The 11,199-nt window shown below is 42.2% G+C and overlaps 1 protein-coding gene across 2 annotated transcripts; it reads left to right on the forward strand.

Moving 5' to 3' along the window:
• The first annotated feature begins 738 nt into the window (after positions 1–738).
• LOC119436574 (uncharacterized) lies at positions 739–5,775 on the forward strand. Of its 2 annotated transcripts, XM_049658805.1 has the most exons (6): positions 739–2,718; positions 2,774–2,983; positions 3,315–3,386; positions 4,075–4,155; positions 4,285–4,332; positions 4,697–5,775. In XM_049658805.1, the coding sequence occupies exons 2-6, from the start codon at positions 2,827–2,829 to the stop codon at positions 4,897–4,899; spliced, it is 561 nt and encodes a 186-aa protein (XP_049514762.1). In that variant the 5' UTR covers positions 739–2,718; positions 2,774–2,826; the 3' UTR covers positions 4,900–5,775. The 2 variants fall into 2 exon arrangements, 1 of the variants encoding a protein (XP_049514762.1); XR_007464349.1 differs by adding an exon at positions 3,777–3,838 and having other exon boundaries at positions 739–2,983; positions 4,285–5,769.
• The last annotated feature ends 5,424 nt before the right edge of the window (positions 5,776–11,199 follow it).

Consider the following 11,199-nt stretch of genomic DNA (forward strand, 5'->3'; position numbering starts at 1 on the left):
CTTTCAGAAGACCACACCTCAACTGTTGGTAGTCAGTGGGAACCTCATCATGACCGCATCTTAATCTCATTACCGTGGCCGACGTCGGGTCGTCAACCTCGTTTAAGAAGTTCAAGGTCAAATCGTGGATGTGAAATGTATTTAAAAGGAGCGCTAACAAACAACGGGAAGTTCAAAGTTGTAAAGCATTCTTTCAGGGCTGTGTTTACAAATATTTGGTGGGAAGTGAATTTGCTTACTAGCAGAGAAAAGAAAATTCAGGCCAAATTTTCCCCTTCTGAATTTCACACACAAACTACTACTGCACCAGTGCATCTGTGCTGTGCCATATGAATTCCCAAGTAGTTGTGTGTGTTCAGTCCCTTCTGTTCTCAAAACTTGTTAAGTAGATCCTTTGGCTCCTTTGTAATATGCAATCCAAACCTTGTGTGTTGACAAAATGTTAATTAGTGCTGAACAGTTGCTTTTTAAACCTATGGCATCATGCACAGTTTTTGTGGGAACTTCAAGGAGGTGTTGTGCTTTTTCACGCTTCTTAGGTGACACGGGCCTGGACTCACGCTTGTGATAATCATCTGTGCAATGTGTCCTTTCACCTAGTTCCTCCCATTATCATCCCCCATTGTGACCCTCTTTCTTCCCCTCCTCCCCTTCCCTTACGTAGAGTAGCAGGCCAGATGCTCCATATTCCGGCCGACCTCTCTACTTTTTCACATCAATAAACTACTTCTTCTTCAAGGAGGTGTTGCTATACGTCTCTTAATTTTGTGTCTTTGATGGTTTACCAAAATCTCCGTGCAAGGCAAGACTGATATATTTGATGTTCAAAAAGTGCAACTCATAAGTCTAGCTTAACTAGTTGTTCGTCTTTAGTGTCCCTTTATGTTTCCCAAGCATAAACCTCTGGAAAGATTTTCTGACAGCGGTGTGTGTCTCAGAGACATTGCAGAGATTAAAATATCATATATGCTTTATAAAAACGGGTTTAGTAGGGGGTTTCAGCAGTAAAACATGCTATGTCAGGGTGTCTTATGACTTAAATAAGCTATAGCTGTTCCTAAACTATACACTGACACCTGCTCCTTTTCTCTGCCTCATGTACCTGCACTTAGCAGGTGCCTGTGAATATTGTGGAATCTATTGTGTTTTTTTGGTGGGAGGAAGTACCAGAAATTTGGAAGACCTTTATACTTATCCATGTAAATCCTCTCTCATTAACATATTTTCGGCATCCAATCTTTCTGACATCCACTTTTGGCCTGTTTCGGATATCACACTGAAATGTGTAAGACTTCCTTTTGGGAGAAAGTGTGCCATATTTCTAATGCGACGCCTGCAGTGATTTCAGACACTTCCATTTACAATTTTTCTATTTCTGCTTAATAGTTCAATGTTTCCTTTTATTTTTGCCATTGAATGAGTTTTCATTGTCATAGGAGAGTACTTCTCGGGTATGTAGATTGCTTTACCTGTATTTATTTTTGCTTTGTTCACTTTCTGTTGTGTTCTTGAAAGTACCATGCATTTCTATGGCAAACACTGTTTTTCATGCTATATTTTTGAAAGAAGTTACTATGGGATAATGTTCAGCTCTGGAATGCCCGAGATATTTCTTCTTATAGTTGAGTCCCATTTAGACAATTCACTATTAAAGAGGTCCTGAAAAGCTTTTTGAACATAATAAAATGTTGCCGATCTATCCTAGAGACTGCTGTGAACCTGTGAGCCCATAATTAATGCTCTGCATGCAGCAGGCAATTTACAATCTCGTGTAAAAACAGCAGAAAATCGCTTACTCTAGCTTCTGCAATGTCGTCTTGCAGTGTCATCGCAAGTAGTTGGACCCACCAACGCCATTAGCTGATTTCGTGATCACATTAGCGTTCTCAGTAATTCATAATTTCTATATTTTTTAGTTAAGTAAGTTAAACATATAAGGCCGGTGTCTCAAGAAGACAGGAAAATCGTTTCACCTTTGAACTGCGAGTCTACACCACAATGATGGCAGCAGCGTGCTGCATAGTGTAGTCTACCGCGGCCGCCATGTGGTGATGTGATGAGCCCTTTCACCACTGCGACACTCAACTTTTGGGTGGGGCTTTGGCCTTTTGGTTTCTCTGCTGTGTAACGTTGAGTGCTCTAGCAGAGACGGAAAGAGAGAAAGATAACTCCACTTATAGTTCCCAAACATTTTTGTGGCTGGCGTGAAATTCTTGAAATGTCCTTTAATAGTCAGGCCATTCTATGATTAGATAAAGTGTTTCAGGGCCCCTTTAAGACTATTGTCCTTGTGACAAACCGCCAAAAAAAAAAAGAGAAATGTGAGAAATGACTAATGTGAAAAAATGTGTTCCTGGTCTCTTAATTATCTCAAAATGGGAATCAATTGTATGTTTACAACTTTGTATATGCTCGACTTGTAAAACAGGCCGATATATTCAGTTATGTATGTTCTTTGTCTTCCCTTTGATGTCTTTGAGCTGTGGGAGGATACTATACTTCACTTTTTCCTTTAAGTCGACAGGTTTGCTGTTGTAGAACTCCCCGAGGAGGACTGCAGCTTAGCAGTTGTTCACGGTTCATGGTTGAATGAGAAAAGAAATAGGACATTTTGGCCTACTTTGAAAAATCCATCTCGGCGGCGTAGAGCCACTGTTGAGGGTGCTGCACCATCCCCTAGCTGAACACAAGCCAACTATGTGGTGAAATCCTGGGCTGGTAAGGTCGCACTATTGTTTCTGGGATTTCCTATTGTAAAGGTTTCCTTTTTCAGGCACTTACAAAAAGGCGTGTGAAAAACAGAACTTCCTGCAATATAATTCGGACATGAGCTGTGACGAGGAATTGGGATGCGGAAAAAGAAAAAAACGAAGTGCCTTGGCTTATGATTACAGCAGTGAACGAGACACGACTGACAGCTCGGGTGACGCAAACTACGAACCTCCCAGGCCACCAACACCGCCTCGACTATTGACAAACATTGGTACGAAAGAATTTTTCTTAATTTGTTTGTGTGCAAGTGCACACACATGAAATATACTAATATTCACACTTACCAAAAGCTGCCTTAAGGCAGAGATTGAGTTATGAGTTCAGAAACCTTAAGCATATCAACTGTCTGTTCTTCTTGGGCAGTTACTTGTGCTATAAACTGGGAGTCCACCACCTTAACCAAAAGTTAGCATAGTATAAGCACTAACAAGCACACGTTCCAGCACAAAGTTGTGTGTGTGGACATAGGTAAAAACCATAGTATTAAAATGGCAATTTCAGGTGGCTAGGTTAAAAGCATTGTATTAAAATGACAATTTCAGGTGGCTATGACCCAGCTGCTACCCACGCGTTATTCAAGACGCCTGGACGACACCAAAAGAAACGCTCTGCAGGTATTGTACATCTTTTTTACTTCAACTTATAACTGTAAAAAAAAAAAAAAAAAAAAAAAAACTTTGACATGGCAAAGTATGCCAAGTAGATTTTGATGCAAGTTTCTAATGTGCTGTCAATATGAAGCATTATTCTTACAAGAAAGCAAGCATGAGTTCCCCTATGTTAATGCTAATTACCAAATCTTCTGTCCTCATTCTGAGCATGATGGTACTGTTGATAAAACAAGAAGCTAAAACTTTTTTTACCAGCCCATCGCTATGAAGCAGATTTGACTTTGAGACTTGATACGCAGTGGCACCATCATTGTATGTTCGTGTTGCTCAATTTTTTTTGTGTGTGTGCATGTGTGCACAGCGTATGCATATATGCATGTTCTTTTTTTCTAGCTTCAGCTGCTTTGGCGAGTCCTGCCACTGAAATTTAAATGTACAACAGCAACTTTATGCTGGTGAATACCAAATTTTTTGTCTTCATTGTAAGCACGATATTACTCTTGATAAAGTAAGAAGCTAAAACTTGTGTATATGTTTACTAACACAACATTACGAAGCAAATTTGACTAATTCTCCACAAGGATGCACGCAACAGCTCAGTCGTGATATGTTAGTGCTGCTCACCCCCTTTTTTTTTGTGATTGTGTGTTGAGCATATTCATACATGCAGCCTTTTTTCCCGTGATTTCAGGTGCATCTGCGAGTCCTAGGCCTCTGTTCGGAAGAGCTGATGGATCCGAGACCGAAAGTGTGCCATTGAGACTTCATGCTGGTGAATACCAATTTTTCTTTCACATGACACTTTTATAGGACTTGTTCAAATATGCATTTGTACTCTCCAGGACAGTCACCTTGCATGCTGCCGGAGTGTTATTTCTTTCTGAAGCTTGCTCACTCTCAGGCCCATCTACCACTTCCTCGGGATTACAGACGGATCCGCAACTGCTTGGTATGATGTCGATGTTTGACCTCTCATGTTTGCTTTGAATGGCGTGGTTGATACATCTTGTCAAACACCAGAATTTTGAGCAGTGTGACACAGCACACACATAAGAGGCATAGGATAAAATGCCGCCTGGGCTTGTTTTGTGTCCTGTGGTATTGTTCAACATTCTGCTGTTTGTATTGAGTGATTTCTTACCAACATGCTTCTTTACTTTTTCAAGACGCATGCAATGCTAAAAGACGCAGCATGGTGGGCTTGAACATGACTCGCAAATGGAATTATGAGGCACTCCTCACTTTCAATTGTTTTGTATGAGCATTGCAGATATGTTGACATAACTGATCTTGATGTGAAAATATTATTTCAGCATTTATGGAGAGGATATTGTCCACCCTTAATACAGTTAAGGTTGTGCAACAGACGCACACACAGCTCTTGGCCAAACTTAAGACTAATGCTGAAGAAGTATGCCCAGAGAGCCAAAACCTTCCCAATCTGCCATTTTTGACCACAAGAGATATGGTTGATTGGGATGCTGAACTCGGGGTCAACAAGGACGCAAAGCTTTGAATGGTAATAAAGCTGTTTGCCTTCATTTTCTCACTGTTTTCCGCAAAACAGGTTACAGTGCAAGCTATCTTTTTTTTTTTTTTTTTTCACCGAGCGTTATTTGTATAACACTTGAGTGATTTACTGATTATTGCTGATCTCATTTTCTGCCACAAAAGACACATGGTTGTCCAAGGTGGCAACACCATAAAACAGAAGACTGCACGTATTTTAAAGAGTGTCATGTCTTTGGATGTGGCAAAACAGTTCAGTTGGTTTGGCACTAAAGGAAAAATTAGGTTTTGTGAGCTGAATGTTTCCAAGTTACTGTGCAGTGTGCAGTAAGTCTTCTGCTACAATATTATCACTTTCGTTGTCTACATTGTCATAGCTCATTTTCCTCGCACCCTTGACACTTATTTCCTTATGCAGCCTGCCTGATAGATAACATCAAGCAGAATCAGGAGGAGGCTGCATTGAAAAACATCGAAAAAGCAGCCATGTCTTGGTTCCGCCATGCCGCAAAACGTGCAGCAGCAGGGCAACAAAGACCATTGAACAGAACTTCAGAACAGGACGATGAAGCCCACATTTCTTGAGACAGTGCATCTTAATTACTGCTCAACTTTGCAATAAATACTTTTGGTTATCACTTCCTGTTGTATTTTTGTTTCTTGGTTTCAGAAGCTCTGGGTAGATTTCACATAATTGCCGTCCCATAAGAGTGTGAAGCAGTTAACAAAAGAAAAAAACAACTACAAGAGATTCTAATTACCTCCCAAAAATTGTGCTATCTGGTACATCCCAATAACCTCCCAGGAAGGTCCCAAAAACCTCCCACGATGATCCCAATAACCTCCCAGTCTGGGACATCCCAGAAAAGTCTCCTTTTGTATCACTTGGGATGTTATCGGGCTGTAAATGGGACATTCATGGGATGTACGTACCTATATCCCAAGTCAGACATTTTTATGACATCCTTAGGATGTCTTTGTGTCGTCTGGGTAGTAATCCGCACAAATTCTGGAAGGTGGTGAAGGGTGACAGCAACACAGTAGTTGAGCTCGTTGGTGAAGATGGTGCAATAGTTTCAAGACCAAATTGCTGTTCTGTGTTAAACAACGTATTTTCATCTTCCTTTGCAGATATTGCACCAACCTCACTTCCAAAACTTGCTCAATACGATTTTCCACGAATGAATTCAATTATCATTGACTCGGTTAGAATTGATATTTAATAGAAAAAATAACACTTTCTTCACCAGGCGAAGATGCTATCAATCCAAAGTTCCTGAAAATACTAAAACTTATTCTTCCATAATGTTGTCGATGCTTTTTTCGCAATCACTAGATGCATGTGAACTCGTGAGTGATTGGAAGGTCGGGAAAGTGGTTCCCTTGCACAAAGCAGGTAATGCACACTCACCTGGCCACTATAGGCCTATTTCCTTGACAAGCATACCTTGTAAATTAATAGAGCACGTCATCTACGGTCACTTAATAACTTTCCTCGAAGAAAACTCCTTCTTTAATGTACATCAACACGGCTTCAGGAAAACTTATTCGTGAGAAACAACTCCTCTCCTTTACCCACGACTTTTCTGGACTTGACCGTTGCTCTTTCATCGACTGCATCTTCATCGATTTTGCTAAAGCCTTCGACTCTGTTTGCCATAGGCTCTTACTCTTAAGACTCGGCGTACTTAATTTGGATACTAATGTCTTACAATGGATTTAATGCTTCTTGTCCTCTTGCATGCAGTTCGTGTCAGTTAATGACTGTAACTCTAACAGCTCTCCTGTAAAATCTGGCGTCCCTCAAGGGTCAGTTCTGGGCCCTTTGCTCTTCCTTATATACATAAATGACCTACCCAATAACGTTTCCTCCTCTATAAGGTTGTTCGCTGATGACTTTGTAATTTACTGCGAAATATTAACCACTGATAGTGTCATCCTTCAGGCAGACCTACACAGCGTCTCTGCATGGTGCGATACTTGGCTGATGAAACTGAATGTAACCAAATGTAAAGTAATGAGAATTTCCCGCCATGTTAGTAATTTTCCACTTTGTAACTATTCTCTTAACAATGCTCCGCTGTCTCAAGTTTCCTCATACAAATACCTAGGCGTCCACATTACCGAGAACCTTTCATGGCAAGTACATACAGACCACATCATCAATAGCGCAAATCGATCACTTGGTTACTTGAGGCGTAATTTCTCACTTGACCCTAGTAGTTTAAAACTCCTACTTTACAAAACATTAGTGCATCCCAAATTGGAATATGCATCTTCTATTTGGGATCCCCATGTTAATTCCCTCGTCCTTTCTATCGAAGCAATCCAAAATCGCTCTGCACGCTTTATTCTATCGAACTATTCACGAACATCTAGTGTCACCCTAATGAAATCATCGCTCAGTTTGCTTGATCTGTCTCTTCGTCGTAAAATTTCCAGTCTCTGCCTTTTCCATGAAACTTATCATTTAAACACTGTCCTACGCGACTCACTTTTTTTACCACCCGTATATATTTCCCAACGCATCGACCACCGTTACAAAGTTGGTGTACCTCATTGCTACAACAATTTCTACTTCAACTAATTTGTTTCCGCCACAAGCTCTGACTGGAACCACATTCCCTCCGCCATTGCTTCAATCACAGATGCAAATGCCTTCAAAACTGCCATTACTGGAATCATTGTACAGGGTTTGTCTGAAAAGTAATGTCAGTGATTACAGTGTAGACCGCTTATAATGTAAGCCACCGGAGTCGCGAATATCTACATTATAAGCGGTACCGCACTATAACCAAAACAATGATTTTATTGCGATAGCAATTATATGGACACTCCAGGCGCATTTCTAGCTGCCGTAGCTGTTGCCGTGAGGTTCCGTATAAAGTCCAAGGGCGATAAAATCGTTGCCGTATGCGCGACTGAAAGCGTGCGAGGGTGAGCCGGTGATCGCGTCTCAATCTCGCACACGCAAGGGCGGAAAGCGAGAAGGAAGCGCGCTGTCTTCCGTCGCACGGAAGGCTCGGAGAGGGGTGCGTTTACTCTGAGCGCACACGCCCGCCTGCAGGGGCGGGCGTGTGCAGAGAGCCGCAGCGACGGACGTGCTTTTGAGCGCTCCCGCCATTACGTCATTCTACCCGTACCTCGTGAGAAATGCTGGGATGCATGGCCAACGCGGCTTGATGCGCCGGGCGAAAAATATGAACGGAGCTATTCACGCGCCAGCAACGTTGGAATACGCCCAATGGCGCGAGACGTGCCGGTTGTTTGCCACCATGATGTCGCGGAGCTCAACGTGCACACTCGCGTTACGTTGGAGTATATCTGCGGTTTGAGGGGAGCGTTCGCCGTCTCAGTTGACTGCCAAACTTCCAGGCAGCCACACTGTAACCAGTATTTCGTCTCCCGCAACTGCACTATAAGCGATACGTGTATACATGGAGTGGTATGGGAAAATTAACGGGAGTCTGAAAAGACCGTACTATATCTGGTCCTGCACTATAAGCGGTTACGTTATAAGTGGTCTATACTGTAAATTGTGAAGCGACTATACGTTTCAGCATGCTATGACCGTTTGGGATTGGTGGAGGGGCAGTTAGCATTACGTATGCGCGATAGTTCAGTCGCCTGCGACCATCTGGAGAGTAAGGACAAGATTTTCCGTGAAATACAGCGCTTGTTGCAACAAAGGATTGCCATTAAGTTTTGAGTGAAACTAGGCAAGTCCGTAGTTGAAACTTTTCCTATGATAAAGACGGCCTTTGGTGATAATTGTTTGTCAGAACATAAAGTCTGCCTGTGGCACAAGGCCTTTTTAGAAGGTCGTGAAGAGGTCAGCAATGAAGCCCGCGCTGGACGGCCATCAACAACCATCACCGACGAAAATGCGACGCGTGTGAGAGATCTTTTGAACTCGGACCATCATGCGAGTGTCCGTTTAGTCGCACGTACATTAAACATTCCAAAAAATACCGGCCACGTGAATTTCCCGAATAATTTGCAGACGCGAAAAGTGTCCAAGAAAATTGTACCCAAAGTATTAACAGACGACCAAAAATTGCGCCGAGTTGAACTGTGCCAGGAACTTTGGGACTTGTGTGAAAGTCATTTTATACAATGCCATCACAGGTAACGAGTCTTGGGTGTTTGAATAGGATCCAGAAACAAAAAGTCAAATTTCCTAGTGGCACACCTCAGCGTCTCCTCGCCGCAAGAAGGCCAGAATGAACAAGTCAAATGTCAAGACCATGCTCATTGCGTCCTTTGACATCAAGGTGCTGGTCCACCATGAGTTTGTACAACATGGTACAGTCGTTACTGTCACATACTTCTTGGAAGTGCTCGAGAGACTCAAACAAAGGGTTCATCGCGCCCGGCCTGACATTGCGGGCGATTGGAAACTTCGCCATGACAACGCGCCAGCCCACACCGCCTTCCTCGTGACCAGCTTCCTGGCGAATTGAAAGGTGTCAACGGTTCCCCAGCTGCCCCACAGTCCTGACGTGGCTTCCCCAGACTTTTCTTTCTTTCCGCACTTGAAAATTGCTATGACAGGACATCATTTCGGGACAGTTGACAAAGTCAAAGAAGCTTGCACCAAGACACTAAAGGACATTCTGGAGGAGGCCTACCACGACGGCTTCGATGTCTGGAAATCTCGCTGGAAGCGATGTATTGATGCAAGAGGAGCCTATATTGAAATCCTTTAATGTGTTGTACCAATCTGATCACTAAATTTCTTTTAATCGACTCACTGACATTACTTTTCGGTCATACCCTGTATAATTGTATTTTCCTAGTGTATTTTGTTTGTTTTGTATGTTTTACCCACTCCTCTCTGTAATGTTTCGACCTTGAGAGTAAATAAATAAATAAATAGAGTGCTACATGGGGGAAACAGCTGAATGAGCAACTATACTCAGGGTAGGCTGAAAGGGGATGAGATAAATTTACACAACGCAGAAGGCGCAAGAAAGCGGCATAAAAGCCTGTGAATAGCCCGACCTTCCTGCCACATTTAAAGCAGTTTTTTTTGCGCAAACAGTGCCTACTTTCCATACACTAGACACCATTAATTGTTTGTTTCTTCATTCTGAAGTCATGGTGAGCAGAATCGTGCCTATGCTGCACCTCAGCAGCTGCAGAAAACTTGACCTCACAAAATAACCTATCTCAATCAACCTCGTGGACGAGCTCGAAGTCTAAATTATCGACTTCATTTACAAAACTTCGAGCAGTCAACCTAAAGCTTGATTCATTTTGTAAAGTTGACCTTGACCTCGCAAAGCTGCTAAAGTTTGTCTGCGAATGTGAGCAAGGCCTGCATGACCATAGAAGTTAACAAATACAGTTAAACTGGCAGTATGGTGATTTGCAGTAATCAAATAGAAGTGTAGACAGAGCTCTGGGAGCAGAGCACGCAGAGTGAGGACATTTTGTTATGCACTAGGACTATCCAGGTGCCCCAAGAGCAGGTGCAAGCTGGAACGGTTTTCATCGTGGCAGAGAGGTCCCTGTTTGGCCACTGCATGCACCCATGCGAGAGCAGTTTCAGAGCACTCATTCACTTGCAATCAGCACCGCTTCCGTGACCAGTTGCAAAACGTTGTTTCTTTTGTAGTAGATATATCCTAATTAATATGGCTATAAAATATTAACAAACTATACTTTCACACTATCTTAAATACAGAAACGTAAACCGCGCATTCTTGTGTGATCACAGCCTAACTATGTGATGTCTCACATCTGCTTCATTGCACGAAACCACCACAGCGTAGCACCCTAACCGTTTCCACAAATAAAACTTTCCCAGACATGTTACTGGGTCTTTTTATCTCACATCGCACCTTCCTCCAAATATTAATCCCCAACCACCGCATCTTTTTTTTTTTTTTTTTTCTAGCTGCATGCAACACTACTTTGTACTTTCACACTATAACCATGAGGATTTGTTAAGTAGGATATGGTGTTACTATTTAGCGAGTTTGACCTTGCATGACCTTGCCTGAATATATTTCATAATGTGTACAGATTTATTTTCAAACAATGCTACAGGGGAAGTGCTTTTGTTCTAAGTAAACTGCAGCCCTAGTAAGCACTATACTCTAGGTTAGGGTTCTTGTGCATTTAAGGGTGCAAAAACTGGAATATTTAAAAGCAAAAGCACTTTCTTGACACTGCTGAAACTTAGCAAGAACCATCCTCTCAGAAACATGGATCTTTCAACCAGAGACACAGGTGTATTTAATGACATTTATCACACTCTTTGAACTTACACTTGTCAAATAAATTAATGAGGGATGCAATT

The sequence above is a fragment of the Dermacentor silvarum genome, chromosome 1 (genome assembly GCF_013339745.2).
Source record: "Dermacentor silvarum isolate Dsil-2018 chromosome 1, BIME_Dsil_1.4, whole genome shotgun sequence".
Lineage (NCBI taxonomy): Eukaryota > Metazoa > Arthropoda > Arachnida > Ixodida > Ixodidae > Dermacentor > Dermacentor silvarum.

Bases quoted from the DNA above. Each gene is read 5' to 3' on its own strand.
- LOC119436574 (XM_049658805.1), top strand. From the start codon at position 2,827: ATGAGCTGTGACGAGGAATTGGGATGCGGAAAAAGAAAAAAACGAAGT. The intron at 2,984-3,314 runs GTACGAAAGAAT...TGACAATTTCAG, and splicing joins TCGACTATTGACAAACATTG to GTGGCTATGACCCAGCTGCT. The intron at 4,333-4,696 runs GTATGATGTCGA...ATATTATTTCAG, and splicing joins GACGGATCCGCAACTGCTTG to CATTTATGGAGAGGATATTG.